The 19,155-nt window shown below is 43.3% G+C and overlaps 1 protein-coding gene and 1 long non-coding RNA gene across 2 annotated transcripts; one reads left to right on the forward strand and one right to left on the reverse strand.

Moving 5' to 3' along the window:
• Positions 1 to 8,439: 8,439 nt before the first annotated feature.
• LOC146234283 (uncharacterized) lies at positions 8,440 to 9,535 on the reverse strand. Its single transcript, XM_084688495.1, has one exon. It carries the CDS (start codon positions 9,533 to 9,535, stop codon positions 8,471 to 8,473), a length of 1,065 nt encoding a protein of 354 aa, XP_084544621.1. The 3' UTR covers positions 8,440 to 8,470.
• A 2,695-nt stretch (positions 9,536 to 12,230) lies between these two features.
• On the forward strand, positions 12,231 to 15,001 carry LOC146234284 (uncharacterized). The gene is made up of 3 exons (XR_014741538.1): positions 12,231 to 12,305; positions 12,468 to 12,659; positions 14,586 to 15,001. It is a non-coding gene; the product is annotated as an uncharacterized LOC146234284 (long non-coding RNA).
• The last annotated feature ends 4,154 nt before the right edge of the window (positions 15,002 to 19,155 follow it).

Raw genomic sequence — 19,155 nt, forward strand, 5'->3', positions numbered from 1 at the left:
TGTGTGTGTCTGGCTGCACGTTGAGACTCACACAAACGTGGAGCAGCAATAAGATAATGAAACACGTGGCAGTTCACTCAATAGTGACACAACACCCAATGCCTTCAGTATAATTTAATAACACAGGTCTCACCAAGACAAAGAGGCAGGTGGGAACCTGCAGGGTGACATATGGGGCCATGGTGAAAAAACATATCTGTCTCAAGACACAAGTCTTGAGACGTCAAATGATCAAATGACTCTGATAAACAATTATGTTAACCACCTTCAACACCCAAAAGGGATTTTGCCAAGTCTTATTCCAAAGAAATTATCAAGTAGAGGTGGTAACGTCCGGAAAAAGCCTTAAGACATGTACACTATATTGCCAAAAGTATTCACTCAGCTATCCAAATCCTTGAGTTCAGGTGCACAAAACAAGGGCCATAAAGACATGATAAGTGAGTTGGTCTGGAAGAACTTGACTGGCCTGCACAGAGTCCTGACCTCAACCCGATAGAACACCGTTGGGATGAACTAGAGCGGACACTGCGAGCCAGGCTTTTTCGTCCAACATCTGCCTGACCTCACAAATGCGCTTCTGGAAGAATGGTCAAAACCATAAACACACTCCTGAACCTTGTGGAAAGCTTTCCTAGAAGAGTTGAAGTTGTTATAGCTGCAAAGGGTGGGCCGACATCAAATGAAATACCATGGTTTAAGAATGGGATGTTACTTACGTTCATATACGTGTGAATACAGACAAGTGAATATGTTTGGCAATATAGTGTATGTTGAACCTGTGATTCAGATGACTCACAGACATAACACACTTTTTCACAAGCTGCTCCAACAGCCTTATGACTACAATACGTCCACAGGGATAATTCCTAGCTGTCTTATGACTGTGAGAAAGCGGGATGAGTACTCGGGTGGTGTCATGGAGGCCAGTTATGGAGATTTACACTGTTGGGCAAGGAGAACATGCTCTGTCATGTCAGATTGGGCTGTGGGTATGTTGGGTTTGTTGTGCTGGAAAGTTAAACAGTGTGTCATCTGTCTTGCCATGCGGCAGGTAAATAATATACTTCTCAGCTGCTTTACATCACTCAGGACAGAATGCTTTACTCTCTGGTCCATTGTATGAATATCAACAGGTCACACAGTGTGTTTCGTTTCAAAGGTGTTGAGCTGTTCTTTTTTCTTGCTGTTTTGGCAACTGGTCTGTGGGTGAAGAGTGTGATCAAATCATGTACAACTAGCTGGTGGTACTGAAAACACAGCCCTCTCAAGACAAATTCCCTATTACATTGGCATATGCAACAGTTGGGGGTCTCACTGGTTGCTCTGAAAAAAATTGTGGAAAAGCCAGATAAATGGACAGAAACACCCACCTTTCAACTGGCATCGAGGGGCCACAGAATTCGGTCATTAAAGGCTTGACTCATAAGCTTTCAAGTGTGGAGTTTGTGAAGTGCTCAAGGTTGGGATGGATCAACTTTGCAAAATTGGTAACTATTTAAATCCATAATTGAAAAAAGACTGCCTTGTTGAAATGTTGAAAACAGCATACAATATTGATGTAGCCTTTATAGAGGGATATGTAGGCCTCCTGTTGAGGGTGCAGTAGGCCTGCTTTGAGACCCCTTATCAGTCTCTTCACACGCAGCAGATAATTTTAATGGTGTACATTTTGGTTCAACTATTTCCATTTCCCAAATTTGCCTGAGCTTCCCATATCGTTTGACAGTTTGGAGTGTATTATGTAAATGTTTCTTGTTGTGTCCCGTCCCTAACCTCACAGCATTACCAAACTAATCTTTTTTCTGCCTTCACATTCAAGATGGGCCTCAGAGCAGAGGAGAAGGAGCCTACAGATATATAGTTCAGCCAAACACACTGAGTCTGACAGGAGAAAGAAAACATTCCACAACTATGACTACGCAAAGCAGAATGTTGTCACTGAGAACTGTACTTATCATCTGCTGTTCAACAATCTCAAAATTATCTGTTCCAAGAGGGAGAAGTGAGATTTCACAAATACAACAAACCCTTAACATATTCAAATCACATTCAGTTCTTGGATAGATAAGTGTTACTGTAATAGAAAAAGGGAAAACTGCTTTGGGACTGGTAGAGCTCATAATAGTTGAATGTCATAATCTTTTTATCAGACGCAGAGGTGCAAATGGAGATATGAACAATACACTACAACCACACAGGACCTTCCTAAATTTTCTATTTAATTTGGAAAATATAACTATTACATTTGTCATGATATTTCTGATGGGAGATCCAGTTCACTTTGTGAAGCAATTTTTTTGCAATAACGAAAACTTCTTAAGGCGACACAAACAAATTACAATCAAAAGGTCAACACAATCTGGCCCAGTATGTGCCTCTTCAGAAGATAACATATTGTGCTTTTTTTATCCAGAGGAAACACATACAAGCCAGTACAGCGAGTACAAGACTTTTACAATGAGAGTTTAATCTTATCCTTGATGAAATGAACATGACTTCCACTGTATTTGTCCTGCTGTGTTAGTTTTCCCAGCCACATTGCGTCCTGTTCGTTCTTTGGATGTACTCTGGATGGTGATAGGAAACATGGCTTCCCGCTGGCCCATGGTGATTAGCATGCTGATCACAGCACCTGAGGTTGTACGCCATGTCTCCCAGGAGATGAGAGTTCAAGAGTCCTCACAGGAGATAGAGGCAGCTCAAACTAGCCCCCCTGAAGCTAGCCCAGGCCTGGATTTACATTAATCTGCTCAGAGATGCTCCACAGTACACATACACACACTTATATACACACACATATTCATACAGTATATGTAGCACACATCCTTGTACATACAAACACACAGACACATGCAGTGATTCAAACACACACACAATCAGAGGCGGACTGGCCATCGAGGATACCGGGAAACCCCCGGTGGGCCGAGGGGGTTGGGATGGTCCAAAATACCAGCCCACTTCCATTACCAACTGGCCCTCTGACATCGCCAGCATCTAATATTATTTCACATGTTACAGCTTGAATACGTATAAATTGCTCTAAGACCTTTTGCAGTCTAGATTCACTGACTGAGGTTTATACTGCTACCCGCGATCTGTATTCACACTCATTGTGCCAATATTTTAAAAATTCTCTGACGCGTCTTCTGAAATGTGTTTGTACGGACTATGGAAGTTTAACGTAAGAAATTAAACATATATGATGTAATTTCTTTGTAATCATCCAAAATAATGCTGTGTATGGGTATTTTTCCAAGTAGGCCAATGACTGGTCGATACATGCGATGCATTGAGTGGACAACGCGCTGTGTATTGAGTGGGCCGGTCTGACAGTATTACTCCCGGGCCACTTTTTCCCCCCAGTCCGTCCCTGCACACAATGCAAACAAGAAGACACACACTTTATTCTTTCTGATGTTAAGTAAAGTGACAGGCAATAAACAAATGTTGTTTAGACCTACTTGATTTATAATTTCTTTTTAACTCCACCAGAAACACATTACCCTTAAGAAGTGAGCAACTGTGATAACACCCAATGCTAATGACATTCACAATCATCTGTAAACAGACTGGCCCTGTGCACATCCAATTATTATGATCCTTTCCGTGGTAGGGGCGCTTTTTTTCATTCTCAGAGTCAGACGGAGTTAGTCACGCCATCAGCCAAACAAAGGAGACACATCTGAGTGCCATCAGACAGCAAGCAGACAGGCACTCCATCCGAACAGTGGAATGGCCAGATAAGTGACGAGCATTAGAACTATTTCTGGAAGCTTTTAGACCGATGGAATAAAAAAGTGCAGAAGGCATAGGGTTGTTTTTTAAAATGTTGTTTCTTAGTGCCTGCTGGGATATTGGGGTAATATATCAGGTGTTGCCTGCATTAGCCGGGTGTTTAATTTGCTGTGTCATTGTTCCAAATAGGGTTCACTTCCTGATTTCAAAATCAATGCAATATGAGAGCATGGCAAATTGGCTAGCTAGAAATGAGTGGTTTTACAATGGATAATCCACACTTTGCTGATCACATTCTCATGGCCCGGCCCCACCCAACAATTGGTATACAGATTTTTTCCCACAACTGGAATTATGGCTGGGACATGTACTGTACTGTATTGTACCCAAACTGCTTCCTGACTGCAGCCAAAGCTGCTTGTTTTTACATTTACTTCACTTCAGGGATTGCCCTGCATCCAGGAAGGCTTTCTCAGGGAGGAAATGTTAGCATGGGGAAGCTGAGCGGGCAGGCACAGCTCCCTACTTGGCAGAACCTGTATCATCGATTATCTTTGGGTCCTTCTTTAAAGAAACAGCAGTTGCCGTAAATGTTCCATCACACCAACTACTTTACAGAAATTGAAAATTGCTCTAAGAGATCAAATGGCGAACACTTTATAGGCTGACGGGTTAGGGTTGAGGTCAGGGTTAGGATTATGGTGAATTCTGTTGAAGGTTGGATGCAAGCAACTTTGCTGTGTAGTTAAATGCAAGTAAATGCTGGTTAGAAATGTGCATTCATTGTAGACAAACTTGAGTCTAAAAGCACCAGTCAGTACTTAGAAAATGGAGACTGGCCTGGCAGAACTAAGATGCCAGTTAGTGTCTAGTCAGATGGCTGAGTGGTGAGGGAGTCGTGCTAGTAATCAGAAGGTTGCCGGATCGATTCCCTGCCATGCCAAATGACGTTGTGTATTTGGGCAAGGCACTAATCCCTACTTGCCTCGGGGGAATGTCCCTGTACTTACTGTAAGTCGCTCTGGATAAGAGCGTCTGCAAATGTACTCCATGGTTGTTAATGTTGCTACAGAATATGGTTTGTTTTGGTCAATCAAGGGAACCAGACACCAAACCCGCACCCCGCCAAGGTGGGAATTAAAGTTATCTGAAGGCTTTCACACATCCATCTTCCTCCTCTTCCCCGCCTTCCATTCCCCCTCTCTCCCCCCCTCTCTATCTCCTCCTCCTGCTCCTCTCCCCTCTCTCCCTGCCCCCTATCTTCCCTCCTCTGCTCTTCTTGCTCTGTCCTTGTCCTCCTCCTCTCCCCCTCTCTCCTCTCCTGTCCTCCTCTTGCTCTCCCCCTTTCTCCTTTCTTCCTCCACCACTTTTTTTTCTCTTGGCCATATCCTGACTGGATGGGCTGTTGTGCTGGTGTCACAAGAATCACTCCGCTCTGAACAGTTTTTAAGGTTATCATGGGACAAGTGGCCGATTGGATTGCCATGGTAACAGTCCTTCATGCACCAGAACAGAACAGCTTATTGAAGCAATACCTCCCACGGTTGTCTTGTTTCAAGTCTCTGAGCTTGATTTTAAACTTCCAAATTACACATCTGACAGTGACTGGAAAGTACATGGTCCTCAACCATCACTTCGGGTTTCAGACAAGAACGCTGTTTAGTCGCACATTCAGAGTTCAGATGAGAAATTATCAATGGCAAATCTGTGTTTACTGTGTGTTTGATGTTGACAGCCAGCTCTGGGGTCCTGGCCAGCCCCAGCGCTGCAGGTCGGTCTGCTCTGAGAAGACCCGCCAACGCTGCCATCCTAAGAGCCACCCCACGGCCACCATGAAGAGAGGGACAGCTTAATGTAATTGTAAAGTCAGATTGTCTGCCAGGACGCAGGATTTACAAAGTGGATTCCCTCTGTGTGTGAGTGTATGTGGTTGTGTGCATCTGTGGTGGCACATGTCTTTTTGTGTTTGTGTGTGAAACAACAACAAAAAGATCCTATCCTCTGCAGAGCCCCGCTCCAGAGGAGAAGATGACATGCTTGCACTCCTCCCCAGGTCTCAGCTCGATACGGGGGGTTCCCAGAGTTCAGACTCCCACAGCCCTCCTCGTAGGGCCACTTTGTTCCCAGGGTTCAGACTCCCACTGCCGTCCTCGTAGGGCCACCTTGTTCCCAGGGTTCAGACTCCCACTGCCCTCCTTGCATTCAGATGCTGAGTTGGTCCCTCTGTAGCTGAGATGCCCAGAGAGAATGATGGCCCCTGATTAGAATGAGTCTGGCTAGGCTTCAGATAGCCCACCTCTGTCCATTATGTTTTCACCCTTGAGGTCTTAAGCGGGAGGGCAGGGATGTGGTGTGGGGAGTTTGAGATTGTAATGGGGAGGCTGGGGGAGGTGGGGAGGTGGCATGGAGAGTTTCTGCTGAGTGGGGTGCTCCACCATTCAACTGAGGCAGCAGTGTGGAGATTTTAGAGGAAGCTTATTTTGACTCTGGGAGAAAATCAGTCGAGTCATTAAAAAAGCAGTAATTTGTTTTGCAGTCGTTTTTTCACCCCATTCCTCTTTTACCATTTTACATTAAACTGCAACTCTTCACACAGAGACCTTGATGTTGGTCCATGTTCATTTATTGTCAGTGAACATAGCCCTGTCATGACATCCCTGTTACCCAGGCTTCTGCTAAATCAGCAGGTGTTGTATTAGTAACGATGCTCATGATGAAGAGTGCTGATGAACAATTTGTCTTCTAAATCACTTTCACACTGTTGACCTCCTGACCTTCCTGTCACCTGACAGCCTCTACAATGGTTATTGTTGTGATTAGGCCACCCTCGGTTGGCATAGGGCCCACTCCAGTGGATCTAATCCCATATTAAGGGTCTTAAAAATGATTGTTGAGGCAAATTGTGTTCTATTGAGCCACTACCAGAATGTCCAGCTCAGATGCTAATTCTACCACAGCAGACAGATGGAACAGCAAGCAGAGATGAGCTGAGGTCCTTGGTCCAGAACAACACAGGGACATCTGAAAACACATTTTCCGGCTGTCTGTAATTATGTTATTCATTGAAAAATGTGTTTTTCTGGTTCAGAGATGGGGAGGAGCAGGCATTTCACAGTTTATGATATACTCCCATCTACTGGTAGAAATGCACATCATCCGTCAGTGTTTTGATAAATGCAGGTCTACATGTGCTGTGCTCATCTTCAGTGCCCTCTGTTGCTCAAATACTGTACATCACGTCAAAAAGGATTTCCATCTAGATGTCACACGCAATTTCAGATGTTCCTGAACTAATTCAATTGGCATTTATTGATATGACTTTGCAAGGTTAGCAAAAATGTGGAGGTGGCACTAACAAGGTTTATTCCACTACACAGTAACATTTTACACACAGCACTGTATATATGTTAATGCAGTGTACTTCCAACACAACATAACACTTAATTTGTGCACCTTTTTTAGTGGAGTTGTGGAGTTGTGGGAGCAGGAGTTGTGGGAGCAGGATCATTTGAGTTAGCGTTTACTTGAGAAGCCAAATCTCTATGTGATCTACAATATCACCAGATGGTTGTAGATGATTTATATGCTTCTCCATACAGACACATTCTCTATTTGACTAAATGAGACAAAAACTTTGAAGCCATTCATAAATAAAGGCCAATGAGTCTTCAGATCTTTTGCAAAACGATTTTCGATATTACTGCTCCTGTCCACACATTGGGGGAAAATCCAGCTTCAGAATGAATCACCTTAGCATCAGTCTAATTACCTTGACAACGGTCCAAGAAGTAACGTTGAGCTGGGAGGCGTGCTGGATCTGTGCCATCCATGGGCAAGTAACATCGATATGGGTCACAATGATAAAACATGTAGCCCGAAGTGGAGCAAAATAAATAATTCACATAGCTCGAGACATACACTATTCTAACAAGAATTCCATTACAATACCCACAAGACCAAGAGAAAAAGGCTTATTGCAGTACAATGATAGGAATGTAGAATACATTAATTTCTATGTGATTCCTTTGAGAGAATGTACAGTTTTCATAACTCATCATACATTCATGGTTAGTCAAACTGTATGTATATATATACATAAAAATATCAAAACCTGTATGTAAATTAAATAGCAGCGGGCTGCTGTACAGTTCTTTTCTGAACCAAAAGGGTTTTTACCCCGAAGCAATTTCTAAGACTGACAACCGCTGCACATTGAAAATATCTTCATCTACCCTTCCCTTTTGTATGCCTGAGGTGAAAGGTGGAGCTATGAAATATGCATGGCTGTATTTTGCCAGTCAGTCCCAGTACAACGTTTTCAAACTGCTCAATTATTCTATTGTTGGCTATTGTTATGATTGTTTCACAAGGACACACTCTTTAACCCGTAATGTCAGCCATGCCAACAAAGCCTTACTGCAGGAAGGTCCGCCTTTGGCCCTTTTCATTTATTGTATTAAATTGGCGGAAGATATTTCCAATAGTTACAGAAGCTTTATAACAAAGTCCACCAAATCTTGTTGAGAAATAAGAGTCTTTAGTGATTCCAAATAACACAAATACAATCTGAAAGAATTTTGTTCTTACTGTAAAAGCTTTATACAATATGTAATATACAGTATGTAATCTACAGAATATAATATAGAATATAGAATACGCTTCTCTTGCATATAGAATACAATTTGCATTTCCATGGTATCTCTCTCCTCTTCCTCATCAGCCTGCCACAGGCCTAGTTGTCGCAGTAGGCCTCCAGTCCCACGCTCTCCTCCGTCCACTCCTTACTGTTCTTCTTGTTCTTCTCTGCCATGATAATGGCCGCCACCACGGTGATCACCACGGTAATAGTCAGGATGAGCACGGTCACCGTCTCACCCACGCAGAGCTCCGCCTCCACATCGCCCATGGACCTGCCCCTCAGTTCTGCCGGGTCGCTGCATCGCAGATCCCCGAGGTCGTCCAGGAAGAGGCGATGGACTGTGTTCAGCTTACTGAAGACCCGCTGAAGGTCGCAGTCGCAGTGCCAGGGGTTCCCCTCCAGCAGGACATGGAGGCTGGCAGTACGGATGCTCAGCAGGGTCTGGAATCCCAGCGTGCTGAGGCGGTTGTGGCCCAGGTCCAACAGAGCCAGGCGGGATAGAGGGGTGAAGACCCCCGCCTCAGTGGAGCTCACCTGGTTCCCCCGCAGGCCCAGTACCTCCAGGGAGCGCAGGGTGGAGAACAGGTCGGGACCCAGGCTGGCCAGGCGGTTCCCTTCCAGATGGAGGCGCCGCAGAGCAGTCATACTGCCCAGAGCCCTGGGATGCACCAGATGGATGAGGTTGGCGCTGAGGTCCAGCTTCTGAAGGTTGTCCAGGTTCTGGAAGCTGCCGCTCTCCAGGATGGTGAGAGAGTTGTGGCTAAGGAGGAGTTCCATGAGGGTGCCCAACCCTGTGGAGAAGCCCTCACCCAGGGTAAAGAGCCGGTTGTGGCTCAGGTCCAGCCTGCGGAGGCCCAGCAGGTGAGAGAAAGCCCCATCTGAAACCAGGCTGATGTTGTTGTCTCTCAGCAGCAGTACCCGCAGCCTCCACAGTTGTCCCAGGGAGTCTGGCGGCAGCACTGTCAGCAGGTTTCTGGACAGGTCCAGGTATTCTGTGTTGCGGGCAATGTTGCTGACCAGAGTGGTGAAATTCCCAGAAGAGCAGTTGATGTATTTGATATCGGAGAGACAGTCACATCCTCTATAGCAGGCCCCCACTATCCTGAACAGAAAAACACTAGTGTAGTGGATGAGGAAAAAAAGACAGGGGGATGTCATCATGACCCTGATAACAGGAAGAAAAAAAGGGTTTAATGTGAGCATCTGTATTGTGAATTATTTAATACATTCAGTTCACCTTACAGCATTATGGGCAGGTCTGAACCTAGACAAAGATTCTGATTACAATCCATCAATGTATACATTTACAACTTTGTGATAATAAATCAATGTTTCAGTTTCTCGCTGCTATATAGACAGTCCGTGCATGTGTATGTGAAAGTCTTATTTAGGTATTTTGTAAAAATAAACACATGATAGGCATTGTATGCAATGAGAGTACAATACAAAAACGTTTTTGTTTGTTTGTTAAAACAGTTACGGTTCTGAGCCAAGCATCTGCTCACAGATTGCATACAGAACTGAATAATGGAGTTGGTGATTGTTGAGACACCAGAAAGGACAATAAAAGCACACTATGATATGACTTAAACCTTTCCTTAAAAAGTAAAGAGACAGAAGCTATGATACCCTTACCTGTGATAAACTACCAGTTTCAGCCCACGTTGAAGGTCTTTATGCCAGCAGCTGTCTGCACTGAGGGTAGACTGCTGACACACACACACACACACACACAGACAGACCAGACAGGTGAAGCCAGACACTTGTCACATGTTGTAAAGGGGTCGCTGCCCCCCCGCCCCTCACCACTACCACCTCTCCAGTGGACCTGTCAACAGGTGAGGGCCACCCAGACAATGGTGCTGTGAATAATTCATGAGATGCCAGGAAGGAGGCCAGTTCCCACCTGGGAACACTGCACCCGACGAGACTGGAAACACTACCACCATGCTGAAACTCTGCCCCCACATCCTGGAACAACACTTTTAGTTGTGTTTATTTGTTTATTCAATCTCATGAAATAATGGAGAGGAAGAACAGAGGAAGATAACACAATTATCTTTTCCAAAAGAGTTAACACACAATTACACACAGTTCACAGTGAACATACAACCAATCATTTGAAATGGCCCAATTAATACCAACTACACATATCAACATACTCTAACCTACTTTACCATATTTTATACATTTGTGCCTTTTGTTGAAACTATTATTAAAGTAAATACTATAAAAAGAAAGTACACGTTTCACATCAGGCTGTATTTCTTCCCCAATTTTTTTTTTTTACTGAAGTATGAAGAATGTCACTAAAAACCATGAATATTCAGAAACAAATACATGTTTATATATATACATACTGTATCCTATAAATGTTGTTCTTCCGTGTAATTATGTATATTCTACTTAATGGGCGCTATATACAAAGAAGCAGACATAAAACACCAACCAATACCTAAACTAAACTGGAGACAATCAAAAAAAATTATAAACAATAAACAATGTATCTCCCACTCCACACATACAAAATCACTATATGTTTCTGATATAGAACTTCAGTGGTCATATTTATATTTGGGTCATATTCATCCCGAGGTCACTTCAGAGTAGTGGCCCACCCAATCACAGCCATCACCAAAGACGCAGCTAATCAGTTAAAGTGTCACAGGTTCATAAGTCTATCCAGCTTGTGCCCGGGGTCAGAGGTGAGGCAGCCTGCTCCATAAAAATGTGCTCTCGATGGCCCCACAGCCCAACAGCCATCAGACTGGGGAAACATTACCTTAGAAGAGGTTCATTAGTGGCTGTGAGGGCGAGCAGACAGCCGCCATGGGAGCAGATGAGTGTGTGGAATGTCAAACTGACGAGGGAGGACACCTCAGATCACGGGTTCTCCTGTGAATGGCAGGAAGCGAACAGCATAGACAGGATTAACCTGTGACTGATATGAACACACCTCCAGTTTACGCCTGCATTAGTAAAGTATTTTACATTAAATTCGTTCAAGCGGTGTGTTCGTGATCAGGGCTCTAAAGTTTTCTCAGAAGTTTGGAGGTTTTCTCAGAAGTTGGCAGGTTTCCACAGATTTGGGTTTAACATCATTTTATTAATCATAATACACATTTAGCATAAATTATAATATATATAAATTATATTAAACACAATGTTTTTTTTCTTCTGAAAAGGATCTCTCTTTAGTAGGGCGAGAAAGCTAAAATAGTCCATCAATTACCTCACAATCAAGGTAAACCATGGAAAGGTATAGAGTGGGTGCCAAGATCATATTACAAACACTCCAGAGTACTTCTTATGTTAATGATCCTCCAGTCATTTTCTTGTGCTGGCGTTGTTAAGGCCTTCTGGTGGTCCATAGATTATTCCTTGTGCTGTTGTTATCTGGGTTCCTGAAAGACTGTTAATTAGAGTTTGGAATATCCTCCATGTCGCTCTTGCTGTTGTACACTCCCACATTATATAGACTTCCGTTTCTGCAGTTTCACGGCCATATGGGCAGAACCCAGTCATTACAAGCCCTCTAAACATCCTCTTGGTTAGTAGAGTTTCAGTAGCTGTATGTCCCCAGTATTCCTGACATTCAGGGTTGTGACCTGTAGCCTATGGAGTATAAATATATACTCCAAATATATACTTGAGACTTGAGAGCCCTGTTTGCGATGTATGATGTTGCTTTCCCAGTCTGCACCACCGCGGCCAGTTGGTGGCAGTGTTGCTACGTGAAAATACCCAGCTGAGGGAAAGTGACGTAGACTGTATTAAGCCCAGTGTGACATCTTGAAAGCTGTTCCTGGTGCCAGTGTGTCAGCCTATGTGAGAATTACCCGTCTTGGAACCACGGATGCAGATTTTATACTTAGTGGCGGCAGAGAAGTGTTTTTACAGACACACAAAGGAGGGATCACTTGGCAATGTGGTTTGCTATTACTTTGTATACTTATCTCGCTTGCTAACTCTCTTTCCTTTTATTTGACCATTATTACGATTCAGAAAATGTGCCTTATAATATATTTGTTGTCTATGATGTATTGCCTATGTAACATCACGATCATGTGTGCTTTTTGATTTACCAAAGGTATGATCCAGTTTGCTATGTCAGATAGACCAAGAAGAAAGCCACATGCAAGTGCTGTTTTTACTGAATGCAGCCCTCCAGTTCTTTATAGGGGACAGGACTGTAGCCCTGTCATGGAAAACTAAGGTTTCAACACCACACCCACCATCACTTTTGGCCATGGAAATACCAAGCAAAGCAAGCAAAAAATGGGTAAGTGTGAATTTGACGCGTGTTTGTGTAGTTGCTGTGTGACATGGTGTCTGTGCCCTCTGTCATGGTCGCTGACAGCTCATATAATAGGGTTATTGATAACCTGTCATCCTAGCCATGCTTGAGGCTGGCCTGTGATGTGTGAGTGCCATGGTCCCCCATGCTCCCCAGTCCCCTGCCAGTCTGCTTTCTATTACACATGTCACAGTATGCCGGCCAGATCAAGTTTCAGCTGAGCTCTGGACATCTAATGAAACAGTTTCCTGCAACATTGTCGCCTTCTGGCCCTGCTCTGGGATCCGTCACAGCCGAGAGGAGAAGTTTGGAGGCGATCAGAGTTTGGCTAAATAACTTTTCAGACAGCGGCGGCGGTCTTGTTTTGCCCTCCTTCTGAAGAGCCCGAGGAGTCTCCGCCTGCTGCGGAGTCGTGTACTCATGTTGAAAGTCAGTGTTAGGGAGGGAAATGGACATCAATAAGCAGGCCAGGAACTGGTAAGACAAGCCCAAGCAGCATCGATACCCAAGGAGATAAAAGCAAAGAGCTGTGTGTTACCCTAACCCTTTAATCAGATAGAGGTGGTCGTGAGCAGGGCCTGAGAGGTGGAGGGACTCCTGAGGAACTCTCTGTCCTTGGCTCAGAGGGATGCTCCCAGACTTTCCGAATAAATAAAAAAGCAGCAGATATCATCTCAATATCCATCCTTGCAAGGTTTTATGGGACCCATTTATTTACCATTCAGGTCTACTTTCCATGCAATCAATGATTTAGGATGTGCATCTGTGCATGCCCCGGTGTCAAGGCTGGGGAAACAGAAGCATAAATGATTTAGAATTACAACACCTCTCTATCCCTCCCCCCTTTCTCCCTATCTCACCTCCAATCTTTCTCTCTCTCTCTCTCTCTCTCTCTCTCTCTCTCTCTCTCTCTCTCTCTCTCTCTCTCTCTCTCTCTCTCTCTCTCTCTCTCTCTGTCCCTTGTCGGAATGCTCCTTCTCTTTCTCCCTTCCTCTCTCTCCCTCTGCCCTCCCCCCCTCCTCTTTCTGTGTCTCCTGTGCATTAGTCCCTGTTGTTTTATCCTCCACTGTGTGTATGTGGCAGGCAGGAGGTGGAGGGGACCAGGACCCTCAGTGCTCTGCAGAGCACACAAAGCCAGAGGTTAGGACTCTTCCGTCAGCAGAGACGGATGAAGGCCTGCGTCAGTTCCTTTGTGTAAAACATTGCATTGAAGACACCCAGAAGAGAAACAGAAGCCCTCCACTGGCTTATAAAATGTTCTCTATCTGAATTTAGGGCATTGTGACATGCTGCTTTTCCGACTCACATTACAAAGGATGAATAATCAATACAGTCCGGTGTGTTCATGGCAGAAAAGTGATGTGTGACAACAAATATTTTCCATGCTCTCTCTGTGATTCTACTGTGAGAGGGTATCTTTCCAGGAAAAGCCTTTTTGAATGTAATTGATGTACTTTCTCCTGAATTCAACTTCATTTGAGAAGTAAAACGTTTAAACTTTAAAGTATGTGTGGCCTTTTGAGTTGGATTTCTGAGGCTCAGATTGCAGGAGATCATACAACAGTGACATATGCTCTTGTAAAACATCTTGGCAATCTATCCTTAATTATGCACATAGCAATCTAAGCATACAGTCCACATTTGCATTCATAACTTCTTGATCAATCTGGATGACAACGTGACAGAAGGAAGGGAACTTTCTCTCATTATCTCCTGACTGATATGAATGATTGCATGTGGCAAATGTAATTTCCAAGTTATTTTCTTATCTTTTACCTTGTAACTCTCCCCGCTGTTATTAGCTCCCCTTGTGCTCGTGGTGCAATAACAGCGTGAGATGAATGACGATAAACCGTCTTTTTCTTCTTGTAATTGGGTCGGTGGGTGGATTTTTCATTTCCTCTCATCTAGGCTCTTCAGTGTTGCGCCATCTGAAGCCATCTCCTCATTGTGTCACCAAGGACTTTCATTGGAAACGGTAAAACAGCATCTGAAGTGTCCATGCTCACAGGAGAGGAGCTGCATAGCCATATAGACTGAAATCAACCAATGCCTGGCCTCCTGTTAAAAAGCAGCACTGCTGGCGGGCCTAGAAGTGAAGTCGGTGATCTACTGGGTTACACACAGGCGTGGATTACACACTTCTTATCAACTAAAATAACCTTCTGAATATGTGCTATTGAAGTTGAATTGTTTCACACAGTACTCGCTGTGCATTCCACTGTATCTTCCAACTAATAAAGTACAACTAATGGACATTTCAGCAAATCCACTGTTCTTACTCAGTACCCACTGCATGAGACAGTTAGCTAAATATATCATGAAGTACAGCTGCAATTCACTTCCAGACGTATTTTACTCTGGTAGCTTGTGAACAGTAACATCAGCAGGGTAATATGGTACCAGGCTTGGGAATTTTAATAAATACCCACAGTCCAAATGTAGGCTACCCTGTTTGTGAATCGAATTGAAATGACAAGTGCTTCATTTGCAAAGAAGAACATGTCGAGTGGTTAACCACCCCCACACCCTGTCTCTCTCGCCGTTCAGAGAGACTGCCATCAGCACGCAGGTCGTAGAGTTGCTTTCTAGTGGGTGTAACCTTTCAGCTATCACACATGACAGCCATTCTGTCATTACAAAGTGTTCTTTGGTCTCTTGATTATCCTGTTGTACTTATTTTGTGCACCATTTGTACGTTGCTGTGAATAAAAGCCTGGTAAATTAAAAAAATGTAATGTTATGATGTAAATGTCAAACGTTTAACCCTTCTGGTGCCAGTTTCCCTCCTCTTCAGTTTACTGTGATGTCTAAATTCCTTCCTTTGTCTGTCTTGCATTCTCTTCCTGCCGTCCCCTACAAGCAAACAGGGCTGCACAATCTGTTGTAGCTGTCTTTGAGAACCTTACAGGGCTTGGCAGTCTCTTTGTAACATGGTTCAACATGGTGTGGCAATCTGCCATGCTGATACCTAATTCTGTGAATCACAACCTCATGAAAATAAGCCCCTCATTTGTTTGCTTTGACTGTGTGTCAGCAAATGGAACATGCCAAATACAAAGTATGGGAAATCGATGAAGAATAAAATCTTGCATGATATCCATCACCACGTCTCATCAGGAACAGCAACACTGATACATCACTCATTTTGTTCTGTGGATGTCCACATATGCGCAAAAGAACACATTGTCAAACTAGTGTATTGGACATTACTGCGGAAAATGTGTCTGTGAAGCGATCAATAAGACAATATAAAATAGAGAAAAATACACTATAGTATTGCATACGGTCCAATTCTTAGTGGTCTCAGGACTGGAATACATAGGTCAGACGCTTATCATTCACAATATAAAATAAAAATGCTTCAGGAAATAATGAAATAAAAAAACTCAAACTAACCCATTCCAGATGTGTCATGTCTCCTGCTATGTTTCCCTTCACACTTTAGAAAAGGTGCCACGGTGCTAAGGGGCTTATTGCTCCCCTGGCTTAGGGCTGGCCTCCATGGCTAAAAATACCTGGAAATTGTACTACCTGATGTGTACCCCTGTGGTGAGGACACACGCCACACTGGCACATCACACTGTCACATGTACTGCAGGGGAGGGCCTCTCTTGTTGATGGGGAACTGGTAGTGTTGAGGTCTATTCAGACTGTGTTGATAAAAGCACTTCATTTTGATGGCATGGCATCAGAGAGCTATATTCCTCCATCTGAAATATGACCTTTGATTTACATAAACATCCATCACAGGAGCAGTAACTCATTGGTCCAGCTTTTGTTTACCTTAGAAGCAAAACACATTTAATATTAAAATATAAGTAGGTCACGTAAAGCATCGGAAAGCCATATTGCTTTTAAATAGATTTTTCTTAGTGAGCAACTGACTGACTTCTGAGGTTTTAAAATAATGTGATGAAAGCTTTTGTCTCTCTCCTCTTCCCCTGCACTCCCTCCCCTCCACACCCCTCCCCCACCCCACACACACACATGCACACACACACACACTACAAGCTCTCACTCAACATCCAACATGCATCACAGTAACATATAAATTACTTTACCATGAACCACTCACCTCCTCTTTGAGGACTCTATAAGGACATTTATATACAATCCTGACACCAGACTGAATATGAAATTATGACCCAAGCTATAATTACTTTCCTACTGCTATGTGGTTGAGGGTCTTCCCAGCCGTAGTAAAAGCCTTTTTTTATTCCAAATCAAATGAACCTGTTGAAAATGATAAACAATGCAATGAGTCGGAGCTTCAACTTGATGAATAGCCCTGCAATTTTCCTGCTTTAATGGCGACCAGCTCAAATCAGATGCAAGTTTAAAACACCAAAGTGGAAAACAATTAGACCCTACTCCCATAAAAGAAAAAAGAAGAAGAAATACCTTTGGCATCAGTGACAGACACATGTAAATCTAACTTATACAGAATGGAAATGGGGAAGTAATTCCTGGGTTGTTGAAGTGACCCATTTAATATGTGCATAAAACACCACCGTGTAATAAATAAGTACTCTCTGTGGATTTCGTTTTTTAGCACCACAGTCAAGAGAGCTACCCTCACTTTTTTTCTTCTTTTTTTTCAAACTAGCTGAGACAGTGATGTCAGCACATTTTCAGTAGTTCTGTACTAAGCACTGTCATCATATGTTAAAGACAGAAGTATACATGTTTTTGATTGGACAAGAATATCCCATTACCATTGTACGGTTCAGTGTGTTCCGTTGATGGTTCCTGTAGGGAGTTAGCTTGATATTGTGATTACTGAGAACACAGTCCTATTCCCAAAGCCAGGCAGGCCCTGACAAATATCAACACACACACACACACACACACACACACATACACATATCCGCTCGTACACAGACATATTTACATGCAGACACACATATTCATGCTAGCACACACCACACACACACACATACACAAGCAATCATTGAAACATAAATGCAACCCTCCCGAAATAATCTATCTGAGGTCAATTCTTTAAACCAAATCCATTAGTCTTTCACCCCTAGGAGATGCTGATTATTTTTGATGTTTATAGTTGTAATTACAACCATTACGAACATTGAGTTGATGCCCATGTGTGTGTGAGTGCATGTGTGTGAACATATGAGTGTGTGTGTGTGTGTGTGTGTGCGAGTGATAATGTTTGGTAAAAACGAGAAAGAGAAACAAATCAATTTAATCCTGTTTCTTCATCTGTGATTGTTCTCCTGTGGGAAGTACACACTGCTCCCATACATGTGAACTCTGGTATAAGTTCTGATTGGTGTCAGAAACAGACTGTTCACAGCCATCAACTGATATTGGTTAGAGTTAACACATCTGGGTTGTTTTCATGAATTTGAACTTTTTTCTTTCTTAAATGCCCTACTTAATCAATCCTTCTATGGTACCATTTTGATATTGTGCTACAATAAGTTATATATAGAGTATGAATAAAACATGTGTGTGAGTGCACATTTATGCATTATTCAGAACTTTTCCAGCAATTTCTACACTTTACAGCAAGCGTGGAGTGCAACGTTTTTACATGTAAATTGATCACACATTGAGATCTCAACAATGTTCCTTTTGATAAGTAATTCACTGTATTCTTCCCAAGGAAACGTGTCCATCGTTCATGAGGGTAGCCCATGATGAATCTACACAGTAACACAAACCCACACTGGGAGAGACTACTGACATTTTCCCTCAGGATCTTCCTTAATGACGATACAGTAAATAGCAGATCCGATAGTCTAGAGATTTCCAAAGCTCTGTGCAGCTCTGTGTAGCTGCCTTGCTCTCCTTAGTGTGGTGTCCCCTTTCTACTCATCTCTCTGAGGGGAAAAACAAGTATTTTGTCTCTCTAATTTAGGGAGAAAACAAGTCTCTCCTCCGCAACTTTGCTAGCACAACTACAGATTCAAGGCCAAATAAAATACACAGAGGAAGATTAAATCTGGTCCTGTACCAATGACACCCATTGATGTACTATATATTATTATAAAACAAGTAAGATACTGTATTTGTGATACCCAAAACTTAGGAAATATTTAGGAAATTTTTAGTAATTTATACATTACTGTTTCAGAGAACATGGTGTCAAACAACAACAATACAATTGTTGTGATCAAATATTTTTTAATCTCTCCTCCGTCCTCTCACCTCCCTCCTCTCACCTCCCTCCTCTCTCCTCCCTCCTCTGACCTCCCTCTTCTCTTCTCCCTCCTCTCTCCTCCCTTATCTCTCCTCCCTTCCCTCTCCACCCTCGACTCTCCTCCCTTCTCTCTCCTCCCTCCTCTCTCCTCCCTCCTCTATCCTCCCTCCTTTCTCCTCCCTCTTCTATCCTCCCTTCTCTCTCCTCCCTCCTCTTTCCACCCCCCACCCCTCACCTCCCTTTTCTCTTCTCTCTTCTCTCCCCTCCTTTTTATCTCTTCTCTGAGGTTGTTTGGAGCTTGCATGTAGCTCATTA

This window comes from Hypomesus nipponensis, chromosome 23, assembly GCF_054491055.1.
Source record: "Hypomesus nipponensis isolate SF chromosome 23, ASM5449105v1, whole genome shotgun sequence".
NCBI lineage: Eukaryota > Metazoa > Chordata > Actinopteri > Osmeriformes > Osmeridae > Hypomesus > Hypomesus nipponensis.

What these genes read in the sequence shown, in the direction of transcription:
- LOC146234283 (XM_084688495.1), bottom strand. Translation starts at nt 9,535, where the DNA reads ATGACATCCCCCTGTCTTTTTTTCCTCATCCACTACACTAGTGTTTTT.